At 39.6% G+C, this 18934-nt stretch overlaps 1 protein-coding gene across 4 annotated transcripts in view; it reads right to left on the bottom strand.

Annotated features, from left to right (window-relative positions):
• Positions 1-3216: 3216 nt before the first annotated feature.
• Positions 3217-18934, bottom strand: part of LOC131693429 (SOX domain-containing protein dichaete) — a 260576-nt gene continuing 244858 nt past the window's right edge. For all 4 annotated transcript variants that reach the window (XM_058981229.1, XM_058981230.1, XM_058981231.1 and 1 more), the window contains exon 6: positions 3217-4284. In XM_058981229.1, coding sequence (XP_058837212.1) covers positions 3679-4284 — 606 coding nt within the window. In that variant the 3' untranslated portion in view covers positions 3217-3678. The remainder of the gene's footprint in view (positions 4285-18934) is intronic.

Genomic DNA, 18934 nt, shown 5'->3' with positions numbered 1-18934 from the left:
TTCGGGTTTTTTAATTTTTAAGCTTTCGGGTTCGGGTTCGAAAAAATTGAAACCCGACCATCTCTAGAAGACAATAAGGAATGTGTAAAGATAGGGGAAGATATGAGTACCATACGCTCTATACGTTCGAACGCAACGGGGATCACTGCACGAATGAATTAAGGTATTTTCACTTGCAGTAATAATCTGATGCATACAGTGCCACGTAGCAGCGAAAATGTGAACTAGTGGGGTTTCTCAATGTAAATTGTTGAAAAGCCCCCATACAAACTTCAGGTGCGTTGGTCCTGTAGCTTGACTTGTCCAATTCGCTTCAAATTTGGAGAAAACACTCCCAGTGGGATTAGGGATCGATTCAGGTGTGGGTCGATTGAGTTTTCAAAAATTCATTATTTTTCTGGGCAGTCTAGAGGAGAAGGTCTTTTCAGTATTTCTATAAAAAAAAAAGTGATCAGAGCGTCTGTTAAGGGATATCATCCCCATGATTCTCTGCGCACTTGCCACAGCGATCATTATCGTTTCAAAGGTCCATTTGCTTGTATTTAGTGCAAACCATGCAGAAGGAGCGTTTGCTTTTTTGGCTATTTGTACCGTGAAGGAGTGTCCTGGTTTAATTAGCTAAGCAGGTCACCGTATACGAGTTTGAAGAGACATACAATTTTGCCCTGTTCTGTGCGATTGAAATTTACAATTTTTATTCCGTGTACAAAATAGTTCCACCACACGCATGACCAGCTCAACTCGGTGACCACACAGTCGATCTCAACTATGTGAACGGGCATGTAGACGCGGTTCACGAAAACATAGTTAAATATTTACATATGATTTACTTGAAATGAGCGACAGTCAAACACGAACGAGTTTCATCGAATCATTAGGAAAAGAAATTTCCGCTGTTTTTTTTACAAGTTTCGCACCAGAGGAAATAAATTTAGAGGTTGGTGAAGAAACAAATATTGAAATAAATTCTTCGAATTGTTGTATGATAAAGGCGTCTGAATTTTTCTAATAAATAGTTTGCTCCAACAACTAATCTGCACGCACAGTTTCCCGGAAAAATGATCCATTCGTTGCCTTCACCTACCGTAAACTGACTTCACAAATTATCCCGCAAAAATGGACCATCAGTCACCTTCAAACTCCTGACTTTGAATGTTATTGCTGACAAATCTGCAGTGAATTTCACAAAACTTTAGCAGAAGAGGAAACATTTGTGTGCACCGAGAAGTAAGAAGGGAGGCGTAAGTGCTATAATAAATCGAATGTTCAAATGTTCAAATAAATTCTCTTCGAGAATCGTTTAAAATCCTGACATAGCACAATCAAACAATATGACACCAATGGCATCTGCGAACATCTCTCTTGAATGCATAAAAACGATCCACAAAATTTCCCATGAACCTCGCCAAATCCGTTTCACCAGCAAAGACCGCACCACCAGGACGAAAGCGTCTCCGGGCAGCACAAACGAACGACGTACGACGGAGTGCGTTGAATCGGAGCATCACCGAAGACTGGGACAATGTTTTTGTTATCAGAATAACACAGTGAAGCCATTTGTTTCCGAATAATGGACATTATTCCTCTATTATGCTTTTTTATGGCATCTGCATACAGACGAGACAGGAGGCTATCTTCAGCCTTACCCTGTCAGCATGGTTATTATTGGTACGTGCGTGTGAGGCGGGTTGGCGGGGGATGGGTGGCTATTTGCTCGGATCGGCCTCCAAAGGTGGTGCTTGCTATTCAGCAGTCGGTCGGTACTTGAAACACTCATTGGGGTGCGAATGCGATGCGACAAATCTTCTTTATGCCAAAAAGTTTTTCCTGAATGTGAATGGAAGTGGGGCGGTACGGTACGGTTCCACGGTAGAGCAAGCAGTTTATTTTCCTACAAGGGACTTCATGCTTAGTTTTTCGGTGTTTTGTCAGTTCGTTGGAGAATGCTCAAGCTTTTATGATTGCGGTTTTGTGCGGGTGGAGAATGTAAAACCATTATGACGACAAATTGTAAGGATTAGTTGGTGGAGTAGGTTGATTGTTTTATGATTGGTGACTGCTTCTTTTGATTGCCGGGATGAGCATTTGAGTGTGGGTTGTTATCTTGGGGAATGCACTCCGGTGGGTTATAATATTCCAATGGAAAGATTTGAAATTTCACGCATTGTTAAACTTATGACAGAAGAAATGGAGAGATTTTGACTTCATTAAGTATTGCAGTAGTAAGTAGTAAATAAGTAAAGTAGTAAAGCAGTAAAGTGGCAAAGTACTAAAATAGTAAAGTAGTAAAATAATAAATAGTAAAGTTGTAGAGTTATAAAATTGTAAAATAGAGCAGTAACTATGTAAGTAAAAAAGTAGTAAAGGTGTGAAGCAGCAAAGTAGTGAAATATTGAATTATTAAATAGTGCCAATCATTGACGCCAGAGAGTCAGAGGTCCCTCCATTTGGCCTCTAGATATTAACTGCTCAACACATGAATGAGATCATCTACCTTATTTACCTGCCAAAGGAATCCACGGGGTGAGAAGCAGTCACGCTAACCAAAAAGAAAAGAAACAGAGGATTGAATTTTTTTTATTAATTTCTTTTCCGTTCATTTCTAACAGTTACTTGCACGCAAGCTGGAACAGCCCGATACAATTTGTAATTTTAGCCATCGCCCGCTAGGTGTCGGAAGCTTTACTGGACTACGCTACACACCGATAGGCTGTTGTACGCATGAAGCGTATGAAGCAGCAACTAGCGTTGCATAGCGCGAGCTCCTGATACCAGTGCTTGCCTGAAGAGGGATTCTCTGTAGGACAGTTTCGAATTTGGTCACAAGACAGTTCGATGCTTTTTTGTGTGATTATGTTAATTTTATTTTGATCAATCAATATTCGTTCCTTCGCCCATTATGCTGATATTATAATAATTGGCATGAATCCTTCTGGTACCAGAATCTTCAAAACCCTTACAAGAGAGAAGAAATAATTTAACAGCTTCATATACAATCCACGTCACTCTTTGAAATGGATGTTCCAAAGATTTTTTTTTCGTAACGAGTATATCCATTTTAGAGTACATTATTTTTCGTTAAAATATTTGAAAATGTGAAATGGTACTTAAACTATAATTTTTGCTAGAGTTTTATTTTAAAGACGTGTGTGCTTCTCTTACCATATGATAATTTATGTCATGAATAATGACATAAAATATGTAAAATATGTAATAATAATTTATGTCATGAAGCTTTTTACAGTTGTGTTCCACTTTCCTTAGCATAAATCACGTGCTTTGCTGTTTCATGAGAGAATCGTTCCATGCAAGCTTGCAACCCTAACTGGTCTAAAAAGTTCGCTACAAACTAACTGGTATACACATGTTTAAAATGTTTGCGTCTACGCTTACTCTGATCGGTTGCTTGGAATGTACACACCGTGACTGGAATCGGGTTGTGAGCTAAGATGTACTTTTTTCGTTAAAACATGCCGAAAGGACACGTCTCGTTTAATCTAGGATTCGTTTCCAACGCAGTACGGATGAATAATCAATGCAACCAGGCTAAACAGCCGGTTGGTTAAAAATATAACACCTATAGTAATCTAAACAGCAATTGTGATCGTTGATCTATTGTTTGTATGCTTAATGTCTACACTTTTAATAATCTCTGTCGTCCATCACCTCGGAGTTTGGTCAAAATATAACCGTCAGCGGGCGCCTATAATCTCCGGCTCCTCCACCACCACCGGCCCCGGAACCGCCAACGCCGCTGCCGCTAGACTGTCCTACACCGGCATACTGGTACAAGCCGGCAGCACTTCCACCGAGGAGATTGTTCGCGCCGTAACTGTTGCTGTGCAACGGTGAACTGTCCATTTGTTCACCGAGTTGCGGTTTGATGTCCACATTGACATCACTTAGCTGCGGAGTCGATTCACGGTCATCGCCATTCAGCTGATGTTGATGGTGCAGTTGGTGTTGCTGCTGGTGCTGCTGTTGATGAGCTTGCTGTTGTGCCTGAGAATGAGCCTGTTGTTGTTGTTGCTGCTGTTGCTGCTGCTGGGAGCCGTAGATTTTGGAGATGTCAAAAGCGTAATTTGCGGCGGCTGTGGCCCGATCCTGGTACATTTTCGAATCGAAGTATGCCTTTGTTAGGACGGTCGTCGGATCGAGGTAGGCGCTGTATGGGTTTGTCTGCGATTTGGAGGTATCGTACAGGGCGCCGGCAGCCGCCGTGTTCAAGTAGGCGCTACGATCCAGGGCAAATTTGGAGACGTCCATCTGGGACGAGATTGAGGACTGCAAACGAGAGAAGAAGAAAAAGACAAAGATGAGATTCTAAATCAGACTTTAAATTCTCAATGCATACGAAATAGTCTAAGAAGGTAGTGCCTCGACGTAGCCTATTTCCGCCCTGTTTCTATTATCGCCCTACCCATTTGAAGCCGTTAGTTAGAGTAGCGTCTGCCATCTTTGTTCAACGCATTGTCTCAAATGGTAGTGCGACAATTGCAGCAATCGATTCGAGTTTTCGTTGCGCTCAAACAGAAGTATTTCATCATTCTCAGGACATTTTGTTATTACATATATTGGTTCTTGGGAACGAATCAAGGATAATGATGCAAATGTATGCGCATTTTGTCGGTTGTAGGCTGCGTAATTAATAGAATAATGCAGCACCCTCCCTAATGGGGCCAAAATTTGGTATTTACCGTGTTTTCGATAGCGATGTAGCTTTTGCTTTTCCCTGTGACTTATCTGTTCATATTATTTCCAATCAAATTAGGCTCATTTAACGTATATTCAAACTCTGTTAGAAGTTAGAAACGAATGGTACACATAATTACGATGATTTAGATTGTCTGAAATTCTAGTTTGGTTGAATTTTTCTATAAGAGTCCTCGATTCTCAATATTTTTTTGATTTTCGAAAGTTTGGAGTTTTAGAGTAAGGAGAGCATCGAGAATAAGCTATCCACATTACATTATATACATTTGTATTGTGCGTACGTACATATTTGATGATTTTAATGTGCTCCTCACAGCATGCTGCGCGTTTGACTCAGAGATGACAGATTTGCAGACATGTCTGTAAATGCGCAGCCTTTTTTGATACAGTGAAGACCCGATTTTATGAGCACCCGATTTTACCAGCACCCGATTTTATCAGCCCCCGATTTTATCTACCCCCGATTTTAACAGCTTTTTGACCCGATTTTATCAGCTTCACGTGAAAATTGATAGTAGGTAGTTTGATGGGCTCTAGCAGACGAACCCAGTTGAATTCGAGTAAATCTTTTCTTGAGCATATTTTTCTGTTCTTGAAGATCAGAAATATGCAAAAAAAAAATATTTTTTTTATTTTGGACTGTCAGACCCTCTTGACGGAAATTTATGCTAAATAATCAGGAAAAGTTATGAGGCTATATCTAGGGACTAAAGAAGAATATTTTAAGATCTTCGGCTTCCTAAAAAGAAAGAAAAATATATGTCCCGATTTTATCAGTGTCCCCGTTTTATCAGCCAAAAATTCACCAAGGGGCTGATAAAAACGGGTTTTCACTGTATTTAGGTCACAGATATTTACAGACTTTTTAAGATTTTCAAACTAATGGCACTGGTTTTAAATTATAGCTTTATCTTGTTTCAATTTTTTGCCATAAACTCTTTCTCTCTACTTACTCTGTTCAATTCAAAGTATAAATGCACTATTTCCTTTTGTTTTAGCACATCATTTATAAGACCTTTTTAATGAAAAATAGAGTCGCTGTCAGTTTTGGTAATTCACAGACCATTAACATTTTTATTGCAGACATTTTAAAAATGTATCTGGCATCTATTTTGACTGCAATCTATCGTTTGTTTACTCTTTTATACGACTTAAATTCATTCTCCTAATTTCGTCCATTGAAATTGAAGGTTCGGGGTACATGGCTAAGTGAAAACGGTATAACTGTGCGAAAAAAGCAACACCCTTTGCAATTTACCACGCGTGTATATGTGTATCTATCATAAACAAGTTTGGGGAACACAATTCTTAGAAGAAAACCAGGTCTTGCATTCTGAAACTGGACCAAAAAGTTGTATCTCTAATTCAGAAGAGCGTCCAATTGCATACATTTTGATGGACTACGAAACCTATTGAAAAGAGAACTCAACAATTCATCCAGGATCACAACATTATACTGTCGTGTTAGGGTAGAATGTAAGCGATGCATACAGGACCATTTAGGTTGAGAAAGTTGGTCGTAAAGTGCTAGTATGGCAAGCAATATGTTGCTGTGGTTTGAAGTCTACCGTTTTTTACACTACCGGAATTAAAAAAAATATCGATCAGAGTGTCTGCAAAAGAGGTCGCTGCCATTATATGAGAAGCACAGTATTCTTCTGCTGTATTGGCCAAATTTAACGTTGCTGCACTGCGACAAGACAATTGGCTCACGGAAAAGGGTATAGATTGAGAATTAAATTGCCCTCAGTTGCGGCCAGTCGAAATTTAGTGGGCTATTTTAAAGGTGGTCTTCAAAACAGATCGATAATGCAACTGGGAATATGCAGGAGCTCAATACAAATTTGAGCAAAAGCGATCAAAAATGTTATGCAGCATTTGTTCGGGAATCGATAAAAAAATTTGGTAAGGAAAAGGATAAATTTCTTCTGGTCTTTACAACGTTCAAGTTTAATCTCGTGCAATAAAGGTTCAAATCTTTGTCTGTATATAATCGATCGGAGATCGAAATGAGCGCTTAGCAATAAACTTTTCCTGGAAACTTGAAAATATCGTGATTACTTTTCATTTTATTTTGAGATTTGCAATGAGGTAGTTGGGGCAGTTTTGCTGTACAACCCTTTTCAATATTCCCACTGCAAGAATTGTCACCATGATTCTCTCCGCACTATGCACATCGGGCCGTACTGCTATAATTACCCAATTGCATAAATTTAGTACAATTAATGACCCGCGGTACAAAAAGGCGAACAGTTAGATGAACCTTGTCCAAGAGGACGTATTTGGTAAAGCAAAGAAGAACCGGCGAATGTCAACCGACACGAGTCTAATCGGGAAAAGGATTTCCCCGTCCTGTGGGACTGATTCTGAATGCGATCGCTTGCAACCAAAAATCATTACTGGCTAGAGTAGGAGGTCGTTGAAACAGGAAACCCCGTGCCGCAGTTTATCCAGGTATGTCAGACTCGAGTCGATGGCTACGCCATTTATCTCCTTCTTGTGGGCTGGTCGGTAGACACGGAACTCTGTCGTAGAAATCTGGTATCCAGCAATTTCATTTATTTGCTTTAGATCGGAAGTCACAACCCTGAGTTTATCTATGGGAACTATAGAAATTTCGGTAATGGCCGAATTTCGTTGCGTTAGTTTTTTCGAAACCTTTAGAAAATTTAGCAGGGCGGAAAAATATCTCATACGGTGAACTGGAGTCGCGTACAATGGGTAGGACTTTAAAAGTGGTATCAGATTCTTTCTTGACGAATTGTGTTCGACATCCATTTCACCATGCGGTGAGTCTTTCTCGATAGAGGCCATTTATGCTCAGGCCCAGAACCCGGCACAAAGTAACAGCATAGAGAATTCGGCTGGAGGGACAAAAATTAAGTGTCATCATTTCATACTATGTTGCGTTTCGGCTTCGCCTCATCAGAAACCGACACTAACTTATTGTCGGAATAGATTAGCGCCGGCTTGACGCAAATCCCTTAAAACTAAAACACACTATGTGTTTCAATCTAACGACTGATCAAACATCCCGTTCGAGCAAAAGTTCTGTTTATGCCGATGAGACACAGTGAAGCCGAAACTTGTCTTGGCTTAGCAGGCCTATGCGAAAGCACTATGCTATATTTCACCCTAAGGAGGAAAATTTGGTAAAAACCAACATTTCTCACTAGGTGTGTCTCATCGGCATAAACAGAACTTCTGCTCGAACGGGATTGAAACACATAGTGTGTTTTAGTTTTAAGGGATTTGCGTCAAGCCGGCGCTAATCTATTCCGACAATAAGTTAGTGTCGGTTTCTGATGAGGCGAAGCCGAAACGCAACATAGTATGAAATAAGGATTTGTGCCCTCCTGTACAAAGACTGGTTTTTACCAACAAATTTTCACCCTAGTGAGAAATTTTGGTTTTTACCAAATTTTCCTCCTTAGGGTGAAATATAGCATAGTAAGAATTAAGTGATTAAGTGATTAAGATATAAGAAAATTTCCAAAAGCCAAAGGTAATAGTTAAGAAAAAATGTAAGCAATTTGGTTATGTTTGGTCACGTATGAAGCAAGTTTGCAAAAGTGTCACAATAATTATCGACTCACCCTTTACGGTGTACAACAAAGGTCAAAGTGCATCTGGTGGATTTAGTCGATCTAACGGCTGATACCTGTCCAGTTATTCTGTTGTTTTTTTTCTGTGGATAGGGCAGAAAGCCATCTAACAAATTTGAAGGCATTTCTTATTCCACCGAAATCATCTCGATCATGCAGTTGATTACTTCGGACAGCCGGTCATTTCACTTTTAGACGTTCGTCAAGAATTTCGTTCTTCACACAGATTTACCGTTATTTAGCTATCGAATAACGTTTCGAATATCATCTAGCATGAGTTGGTCCACACAGAGATACAGGGCTATTTTTCAAATGTCCACATTTAAAAAAAATGTGATCACATCGCAGTTCTTAATCTCTATTCTATTAGTGCTATCTTTACTCGTACTTTGTTCAATAATAACTCAATGTGTTCCTTCCACCTGTCAGTTATTGTTATTCGTTCTGTCAACGTGTTATAAAACTTTCACACGTCCTTTCTAGTGACGCGTTCCTTTGCTAAGTATCTTTTAATCGTACCCACGTTGCTTACGCCGATGATTTTTTTCTCGGCTTTCCTATCGTTTTCACTTAAACTCCCGAAAAAAACCTTTTCTTTGTTTTCTATCTTCGAGATGGTGGTGCTGGTAGCTCCTTTTATAAAGCGGCGGATGATGACATCGCTAATTTAGCGTTTACTGATGGTTTAACAATGCTTTATTCTGGAGTTTCTGAATTTGTTTTCGTTGTGGTAGATGTTTTAGTGTTGGATACCGACGCATAAGGTTTTCCGTTTAGTGATTATTTACATTGATATGCGAGAGACTAATCGTCATAAGTACATTTTGTGGCATGAGAATAGAAAGATCCATGCTGTAGGGTCACGAAGGGAGGAATGCGGTGTTTCAACAACATTCTAACCACTCATACTCCGTTGAGAATTGCTGAGAAAAAATGATCCATTGCAGCTTGACGAAGATAATCTCTCCATATTGCGAGATATAGTTGATAATTCCGATATCGCATGTTTGCGGAGACAGATCGTGCAGTCGAACTTCGACTTAAAACAAATGTTTCTGTTACGACTCTACCGTTGGATCCTATCAGTAACTTTATAATTGAAAACAGTTTTTTAGGAGGATTATTTCGAGTCATTGTAGTGAATTTAGAGCAAGGGTTTGGAAGATAGTATATAGGAAACCGTACAATAGAGTCATATAAACAAGCTTATGGTTTCTCGACGACTTAACGCTTTTTATTCTACCACTGGAGTCAAATAAAACACCAGAGTTATATTCGTCCTTGCACATTTTATGTTTCAATAAGCGCTCCGCTTCCCCAGCAAGAGGTCTAATTTTGCAGTTCCTAAAGTTAACAATAGTCGTTCAGATACGCCACAGAGAGAACTCTTTTCAGTCACTGAAGGTATCAATACAACCAATACTGTTTGAACGAACATAACTGTACTCTGTTGCTGCTTTTTGTGACTGTTGTTTTCGCTGGAACGAAGCAGGAATATTGTTGATATGTTGCTTGGACACAAAATCTTCTTTTTGGACGTGAAACATCATTTGCTGTATAATATTTCATTACCTCCGAGTGTCATATGGGAACATGTTTTATAAGTTAATTAACATATTAGGTAGTCAAAAACGTTTTAAGGGTTTCTCATACTAAACGAAGACACATGTTTCAATTACTGCAAAACTTAATTCGACATAGTGTTTACCATTTTGTTCGACTACCATTTGAGGGAAAAAAATGTCCTAACTAAAAAATTTAACATTATTCTGAGCAAAATACGATTTAAGTGTTTATTTTTCAATGGTATATGGGCACTCATTTGTTTTGAATTGCTATCCGAAACAAATTGAAGGACTCTGATTGGGAAGAACTGTTGAATCCTGCGTATGGCCCGGATATAGTGCCATCAGATTATCATTTGTTTCGTTCCCTACAATACTATAATTCTCAATAAAAAAGAAATCCTCTCCATAGACGACTTCAAGTCTCATTCAGAGCAATGATTTTATCAGAAATTTCATAATTGATAGTAGGGGAATATTCATTTTATACAATTGGACTAAGAAAAGGTAGTCGAACAAAACGGTGGATACTTGTTTTTCAACCAATTTTTCAGTGAATTGAAAAATCAGTGTTCATTTTATATGACAAAAACTCTCAAAACTTTTTTGACTACCTAATATTAGAAAAGGTGATTGTTTTGTTTGGACTAAAGAGAAGTTGTGGGTTTAAACTTCGGGTTTTTATAATGTTTGAGCATATTCTGAGAATTACGACGAATGACACTAAAACTTCTCCAAACTCAATTTCTGGCTATGCCACTGAACGGAGGAACTCCCTCATAAACACTATGCTTGTGCATGAGCTGTCGGCGGCGCGGCACACACCTCTAGTGGATAATCCAACTAAGGAATTCCACGAAGATCCGTCCGAAAATCTTTAAAATCGTGACCGACCATCTTAGATTCCAATGAAACTTTACACGTTTCGCCGTCATGCAAGACTAAATATTTTCCACAGGTAATAAGATTATTTTGACTCAAGAGCAACTTTTCAAAAGGGCGTAAACATTTCTACGTGTATGAATTTCAAATTTTTTTGTTCGATTACTGTATTTTATACAGCAAAACTATCTCAGAACGAGTTACAGGGAATGAATACTTCTGTCTGAAAAAAATATACACTGAAAAAAATGTTGCGTCATTTTTCAAAAAAACAAAAATTTATGATAAAAATTTAAATTGCGAAAAAACCCATTTTTTTAAATTTTTTATATTTTGTTACCAAAAACCCAAAGAGAAAAGAAACATTTTGAATGTGATTTCATGATGGAGAAAAAATCGGTAAAAAGTTTTCCTAACAATAACTTCGTACATGTTTTTAAATTTCATACTAATAGACATACAAAATTGTAATTCTATTACAGAATATAATTCTAAGCACCATTTAAAATCAAAATGCATTTAACAAAAATCTTCCAAAATGCGATAGTTTTCGAGATATTTGAAATTTTGCTCCTTCAAAAACAATTAATTCGTGTAATTATGCTCTTTTTAAAAGTGGTTCGCGTTACCCCATCAAAAATGTCAAAAATTTAATGTTTATCGTTTTAAAGACGTAAAAGCAACTTTTTAGTGTATTTGCATCCTGGAGAAGCTTTCAATAAAAAAGTTTTCCTAACAACAACTTTTGACATTTTTTTATAATTCTTACTATTTGCAGTCAAAAATACAATTTTCTTTTTGAATATGATTCTAAACGCCATTTTAAATCGAAATGCTCTTAACAAAAAATTTCTAAAATGTAGTAGTTCTCGAGATATTTTAACTTTTGTTTCAACAACACAATTATTTTGTTTTATTACGACCTTTTCATAAGTTAGTCGCGTTTCTCCATCAACAATAATAGGTTTTTCAAAAGGCCTGTAAACTTTCCTGCAACTTTCTCTTTGACATCAAGACGATATTGTGAAACATTTTAAAGTTACATGAAAACAACCAACATATGATTCAGCTATATAGTTTAATCAACAGACCCTATGGTTGAAATAGAAACGTTCCCTATGTTATTCCTTGCCATGTCGTCTCATCACTTTTCTGATGGCAAGGAACATAAAGGTTGAAGAAAAAGATAGGGTTATTGAAAATGAAAACACAATACAATCATAACAAAAATCAGAAAACTGAATTCTTCACTCTCGAAGGAATAATGAACCCTACTGATAAAGCCGATAGTTCTTTACCACACTGGATACGCAATGCATTACTGCATTGCAGTTGCATTTCAAACAATATGGAGTTCCAGTCTACTTTCTACCTCTGCCGGAGTCAGACCTACAATCAAGCCAAGTGAACAACAACTAGCAGTCTTTCGATCTAGAGCGAATTATCTCGAGAACAAAGGAAACATTGTGTTTCTTCTTGCCACCATGAGTAAAGTCGATGAAAAAGCTCTACTTCGATCCGCCGGTTATTGACTTTAAATTTTGTTTAATATGACCGAGTTTTTGTGAAGTGGAATATCTTCTGAAGGTGAAAATGCAGCTTAGGCTTGCGGAAGTCGCGCACTATCAGTACCATCATCTCCGCAATGCAGTATTACTACCATTCAATACGTTAGCGCAAGCCAAGCGATTTGTTTCGTAAAACAACTTGAAACACGTGGTTGAAAGTGATGAAAAATAGAATTAAGATTCCCGTGTGTATAGAAAATGACTATTTATATAGTGAGGCTACTAGACCTTTCACCGCGTAACCCTCTTTTTTTATTCATTTCGTTTATTTGATAGGCACAAATGCGTTAGCTTGGCGGTGCCGAATTCTTTTGTTTTTACATTTTGAATATCTTAAAACTAGGAGGTTACAATGTTGAAATATTTTTTTTATAAAAGAGAAAAAATTTACAGCTATCTTAAGACTAGAAAAAAAAAATTCTATATATAAGAGAGGGGGCAAAAGATTTTTTTTATGAAAAATTTTAAAACAAGGAATTCAATAGTAATAGTTTTTTAGGAAATATTTACAGTTATCTTAAAACTAACAATATAGTTTGGTACACAAAAGGGGGAACAAATATTTATGAAAAATTTCACAGATGTTTTAAAACTAGGGATACAATTCTATTTACAAGATGGGAACAATAGTTTTAACAAAGAGTAGAAATTACAACTATCTTAAAACTAGGAATACGGAATACAAATTTGATTTTTTATCGGATACTTATGCTTGGTCATTTCCAAAATCGGTGTAGAAGTAGTTGTATCAAGGACAGGGGAGAGAAGGCGTATATGGTGACCGGTGGAGAAGAGCAAAACTTGCAACTTTCGGGCAAACGGGAGATCAGCGAAACAAATTTGCGCCTCAGTCTAGTAGGTCGGATTGGCGGATGGTATTCTTCGGACCCGCGGGGAATCCTTCGGACCTCGAGTCGCTCTCGCTTCAGATTCCGTAGTGATAAGGGCGACGGCGGTTACATAGTGGCAGTCTGAAGCTTATCGGTTCCACACGGCAAGAGGAAACTTCTAAAAACGAGAAATAAAAAGAGAGGGGCTAAATTGGGATATTTATCGTTTTTATGAAAGTATAAATAAGGGACATATAGGGGAAATCACGATTTGCCAGCATATCTCGGACTGGGACATTGGGTGGTCTACCTCGGGCCCGAAGGGAATCCTTAAACTGAGACCTGGCGTCCAAATACCCGGCGCATACCCAGACAACGTGCTCGATGTCATGATAGCCCTCGTCACAAGCGCACAGACTACTCTCCGCAATACGCCGCAAATGTGCATCTAAGGTGTAGTGGTTGGACATAAGTCGGGACATTACACGAATAAAATCCCGACCCACATCCATCCCCCTGAACCAAGGCTTCGTTGATACCTTTGGGATAATCGAATGTAGCCATCGTCCAAGTTCACCATTGCTCCACGAGGTTTGCCAACTGTTGAGTGTCCTCTGACGACAAATACTAAAAAATTCGTTGAAGCAGATTGGTCTTTCGTATATGTCACCATTTAATGCGCCCACCTTTGCTAATGAGTCGGCCTTTTCATTGCCCGGGATAGAACAATGAGAGGGGACCCAAACAAAGGTAATCTGATAAGATTTTTCAGATAACGTACACAAGGACTCCTGTATCTTCCCCAGAAAATACGGGAATTGCTTTTTAGGCTTCACCGCACGAAGAGCCTCGATAGAGCTGAGGCTGTCCGAAATGATGAAGTAGTGATCTGTGGGCAGAGTGTCGATGATCCCAAGGGTGTACTGAATTGCAGCTAACTCTGCGACGTAAACTGAAGCAGAATCATTGAGCTTGAATGAAGCGGTGATAGTATTGTTGAAGATACCGAAGCCAGTGGACCCATCGAGATTTGATCCGTCAGTGTAGAACATTTTGTCACAGTCGACTTCTCGGAATTTATTATAAAATATATTGGGGATCACTTGAGGGCGTATATGGTCCGGGATTCCACGAATCTCTTCCTTCATGGATGTGTCGAAGAATACAGTAGAATCGGAAGTATCTAGGAAACGAACACGGTTGGGAGTATACGTAGAAGGATTAATGCTCTGTGCCATGTAGTCGAAGTACAAGGACATAAATCGGGTTTGAGAATTAAGCTCGACGAGCCTCTCGAAGTTTTCAATTACCAACGGGTTCAGAATGTCGCATCGGATGAGCAGTCGATATGAGAGTTCTCAAAATCGATTTTTTAGCGGAAGAACGCCCGCCAGCACTTCGAGACTCATCGTATGGGTCGAATGCATGCAACCCAAGGCAATGCGCAAGCAACGATACTGGATTCTCTCCAGTTTGATGAAGTGTATGTTCGCAGCGGAGCGGAAACAGAAACACCCGTACTCCATCACCGACAATATCGTTGTTTGGTACAACCTGATCAGGTCTCCTGGGTGAGCACCCCACCATGTTCCAGTTATTGTTCGGAGAAAATTGATCCTTTGTTGGCATTTCTGTTTCAGATACCTAATGTGACATCCCCAGGTACCTTTAGAGTCGAACCAGACCCCGAGATATTTAAATGTGAAAACCTGGTTGATCGTTGCACCCATTAATAGAAGCTGGAGTTGCGCCGGCTCACGCTTCCTAGAAAAAACAACCAACTCAGTTTTCTCCGTGGAGAACTCAATACCCAGCTGAAGAGCCCAAGCAGACAAATTGTCCAAGGTATTTTGTAATGGTCCTTGCAAGTCGGCAGCTTTGGGCCCTGTAACAGAGACCACCCCGTCGTCTGCAAGTTGCCTTAGCGTGCATGAATTGGCAAGACAATCGTCAATGTCATTCACGTAGAAATTGTAGAGCAGGGGACTTAGACATGAGCCCTGGGGAAGACCCATGTAGCTAAATCGCGATGTTGTTAAATCGCCATGCGAAAAGTGCATGTGCTTTTCAGACAACAGGTTTAGCAAAAAGTTATTTAAAATTGGTGAAAGACCATGCTGGTGCAGCTTCTCTGACAGAATGTTGATAGAAACTGAGTCAAAAGCCCCCTTAATATCCAAGAAGACTGATGCCATCTGCTCTTTGTTAGCATAGGCCATTTGGATTTCTGTAGAAAGCAACGCAAGGCAATCGTTCGTCTCTTTGCCTTTGCGGAAGCCAAATTGTGTATCTGACAGTAAGCCATTTGCTTCAACCCAATTGTCGAGGCGAAACAAGATCATTTTCACGAACAACTTCCGAATACAGGACAGCATTGCAATCGGCCGATACGAGTTGTGGTCGGAGGCTGGTTTTGCTGGTTTTTGAATGGCGATGACCTTCACTTGCCTCCAGTCATGAGGGACAATGTTACCCTCAAGAAACTTGTTAAATAAGTTCAGCAAGCGCCTTTTTGCAGTGTCAGGCAGATTCTTCAGCAAGTTGAATTTGATTCTGTCTAACCCTGGGGCGTTATTGTTGCATGACAAGAGAGCAAGTGAAAACTCCACCATCGAAAACGGTGTTTCGTTCGCGGTATCGGGAGGAGACGCGGCGCGGCACGTTTTCTGTACCGGGACAGAGTCCGGACAGATCTTCTTGGCGAAAGCGAATATCCAACGGTTTGAATATTCCACGTTCTCGTTGGCACTATTACGGTTACGCATACGTCGAGCCGTACCCCAAAGAGTGCTCATCGCTGTTTCTCTCGTTAACCCGTCGACGAACCGGCGACAATAACTGCGTTTTTTGGCTTTCATTAAACTCTTCATTCGCCTTTCTAGCGACTCGTACTGTTGATAGCTAGCGGGTAACCCGTCTTCCCGGAAGGCCTTATATGCAGTGGACTTCTCCGCGTACAGCTCTGAGCACTCTTTATCCCACCACAGTGTGGGAGACCGTCCATGGGTATTCGCGCTGGGTACTGGTTTAGTCTGAGCTTGATTCGCACTGTCGAGAATCAAGCCAGCCAAAAACCTGTACTCTTCCTCCGGAGGAAGTTCTTGAGTGGATTCGATTTTAACGGATATCGCGGTCGCGTAACTCTTCCAATCAATGTTCCGTGTGAGGTCATACGAGGCATTGATTGTTTTCTATGGTCTTGAACCGTTAGCAATTGAAATCACGATAGGCAAATGATCGCTACCGTGGGGATCAGGGATCACCTTCCACATGCAATCTAACTGTAGCGATGTCGAGCAAAGCGATAAATCCAACGCGCTTGCGCGTTCTGGTGGTGTAGGAATCCGCGTCATTTCTCCCGTGTTTAAGATGGTCATGTTGAAATTGTCGCAAAGATCTTGGATTAATGTTGATCTATTATCATCATGAAGACAACCCCATACCGTACCGTGCGAGTTAAAGTCTCCCAGAACTAGCCGCGGTGCCGGTAAGGATTCCGTGATATTACAAAGCGTTCGGTGCCCTACCGAGGCTCTAGGAGGAATGTAAATGGAAGCAATGCAAAGGTCTTTACCTTTGATTAAAACTTGACAAGCGACAATTTCAATGCCTGGTGTTGAAGGGAGGTTAATTCGGTTGAAAGAATAGCACTTTTTGATCCCCAAAAGTACTCCTCCATAGGGGTTTTCTCGATCCAGACGAATTATATTAAAGTCGTGGAAGTTGAGATTTATATCGGAAGTTAACCAAGTTTCACATAATGCGAAAGCATCACATTTTAAACTATTTAGTAAAAATTTAAAGGAATCGATTTTCGGGAGGATACTTCTGCTGTTCCACTGTAGAACAGTGATCGAATCGGTGACCTCGTTCGATGACTTAGCCATCGAAGGATACGATCGCTGCAAGGAGGGGCCATTTAGTAGTCAACTGCTTCAAAAATGTTTGCACTATAGGGAGAAAACGTATCAGAAGGCTTTTAAGAGGATCAGTAACATTGAAAGCTGTGAAAATTAAGTCCACTATGTCAGAAAATTTCATTAGTCCGCTACTGGACTGAGTATCTGTTTGAAAAAAGGGGACACTTGGGGTTTTTGGTGTCCCTGGAAGTGGTGGGTACTCCTTGTTAGAATTAATATTTCCAAGTCCTGGAGCAAATTGCTTCGGCTGTAGTGCATCGCTTCCGTTGGATTTATTGATTGTAGTTGGCGCACTCTGAGGGGACGACACCTTGGCACCCTTACGAGGCAATTTAGGGGAGGCTAGATTTCTCCTCTTCCTGGATTCCCCTGGGTTAACCAATGATGTTCCCTCTCGTGGGTCGTCAGATTCTTGCTTAACGCCAGCCAAAAGAGCAAAGGAATTTTCGGAAGGGACAGATGGCGAAGCATTCTTTAGCATTTCTGCATAAGAGTGCCTCGAGCGATCCTTAAGGGAGCGCTTAATTTTATCCCCGCGCTGCTTGTACGCCGGGCATGACTTAAGAGCATGCGGAGGGCCCCCGCAGTAAATACACTTCTCAGTTTCTCCACCGCAAGCGTCATCCTCATGCTCTCCCTCGCATTTGCCGCACCGTTTTTTATTGCCACAATAAGTGGCTGTGTGGCCCAGTTGCTTGCAATTGCTGCAGTTCATTACCCAGCCAACATTTTGATTCACTTTAGTAAGTTGCAATTTGATTAACTATACTCTTAAACGATATAAATTGATTGTATAAAATGCATAGATCCCTTCTATGTGAACAAAAGTGGAGGCCAAATACGTACAACAAATCGGTATAGTAGAACTATGTGATTTACGACGAATTTTGATCTCATCAGAAGCATTATACAATCATCTAGCTTTTCATTTTGAGTTTATATATGATCAACTTTACAATCACATATGAAGGTTTATACAGCTTAATGTCTTCAATGATTTATAAAGTGAGTTGCATTCATATAGCATGTGATAATAAAGAGTATTATGTAAATAAAAAATCAGGATGGAATTTCCATAATTCTCTGTTAGACACTTACGCCCAAGCACACTGATAGATGTTTTTCATGGGTGAGGTTGCAATTAATTATTAAAATTACCTGCTACCATTTACTTTCAGTTTCGAACCTGAGAACTTCGTATTCCCAGCATAGCCGCTATGTACTCATCTATCTATACACTGTCAAGCAACGATTATTTTTAATCATTTTTATCTCTTTGTGATTACGATCTAGAAATACCATAATCCAATCTAAATATGGTACTCCAATGATGCCTTCTATACCTGTCAAATCACAACCGACATTCTTTACACAACCCATTTTTTAACCTTCCGGAAGTCGCGCTAGTGCTCTGAAAATCTAGCGAAATCGTCTTAGCGCACCAGCGGCTGCTCGCTCAATGGGCCATTTGCGCGACTTCCGGAGAGTTAATAAGTAATGGGTACATTTTTTATTACTCAAATATTGAACGAGTTTAGCAGAGAATTTGTGAAGAGCTGTAAAGAGGTGACCGTTTTTTTAACCAATTTTGCAGTTTAATCAAATTGCAAACTGATTCTTATTCAATGTTTCAAAATTGTCATTAATATTCCGGATTAACAATTCTGTTTTAAGTTGTAGTGGACTAATAAATAACTTCAAGTCAACATTGTATTTCGATCATAGATTTGCATGTTATGTGAACTTTTTACAACAAAACATAATTTTTGCTTGCACTATTTGTAATTTTGATTTAGTCTGTCATTATTTGTAATTTATTGTAAACTTTCATATACGATTGCTGGTTTGCTG

Source organism: Topomyia yanbarensis, chromosome 3 (genome assembly GCF_030247195.1).
Source record: "Topomyia yanbarensis strain Yona2022 chromosome 3, ASM3024719v1, whole genome shotgun sequence".
Taxonomy (NCBI): Eukaryota; Metazoa; Arthropoda; class Insecta; order Diptera; family Culicidae; genus Topomyia; species Topomyia yanbarensis.
This window is presented reverse-complemented; position numbering and strand designations above follow the sequence as displayed.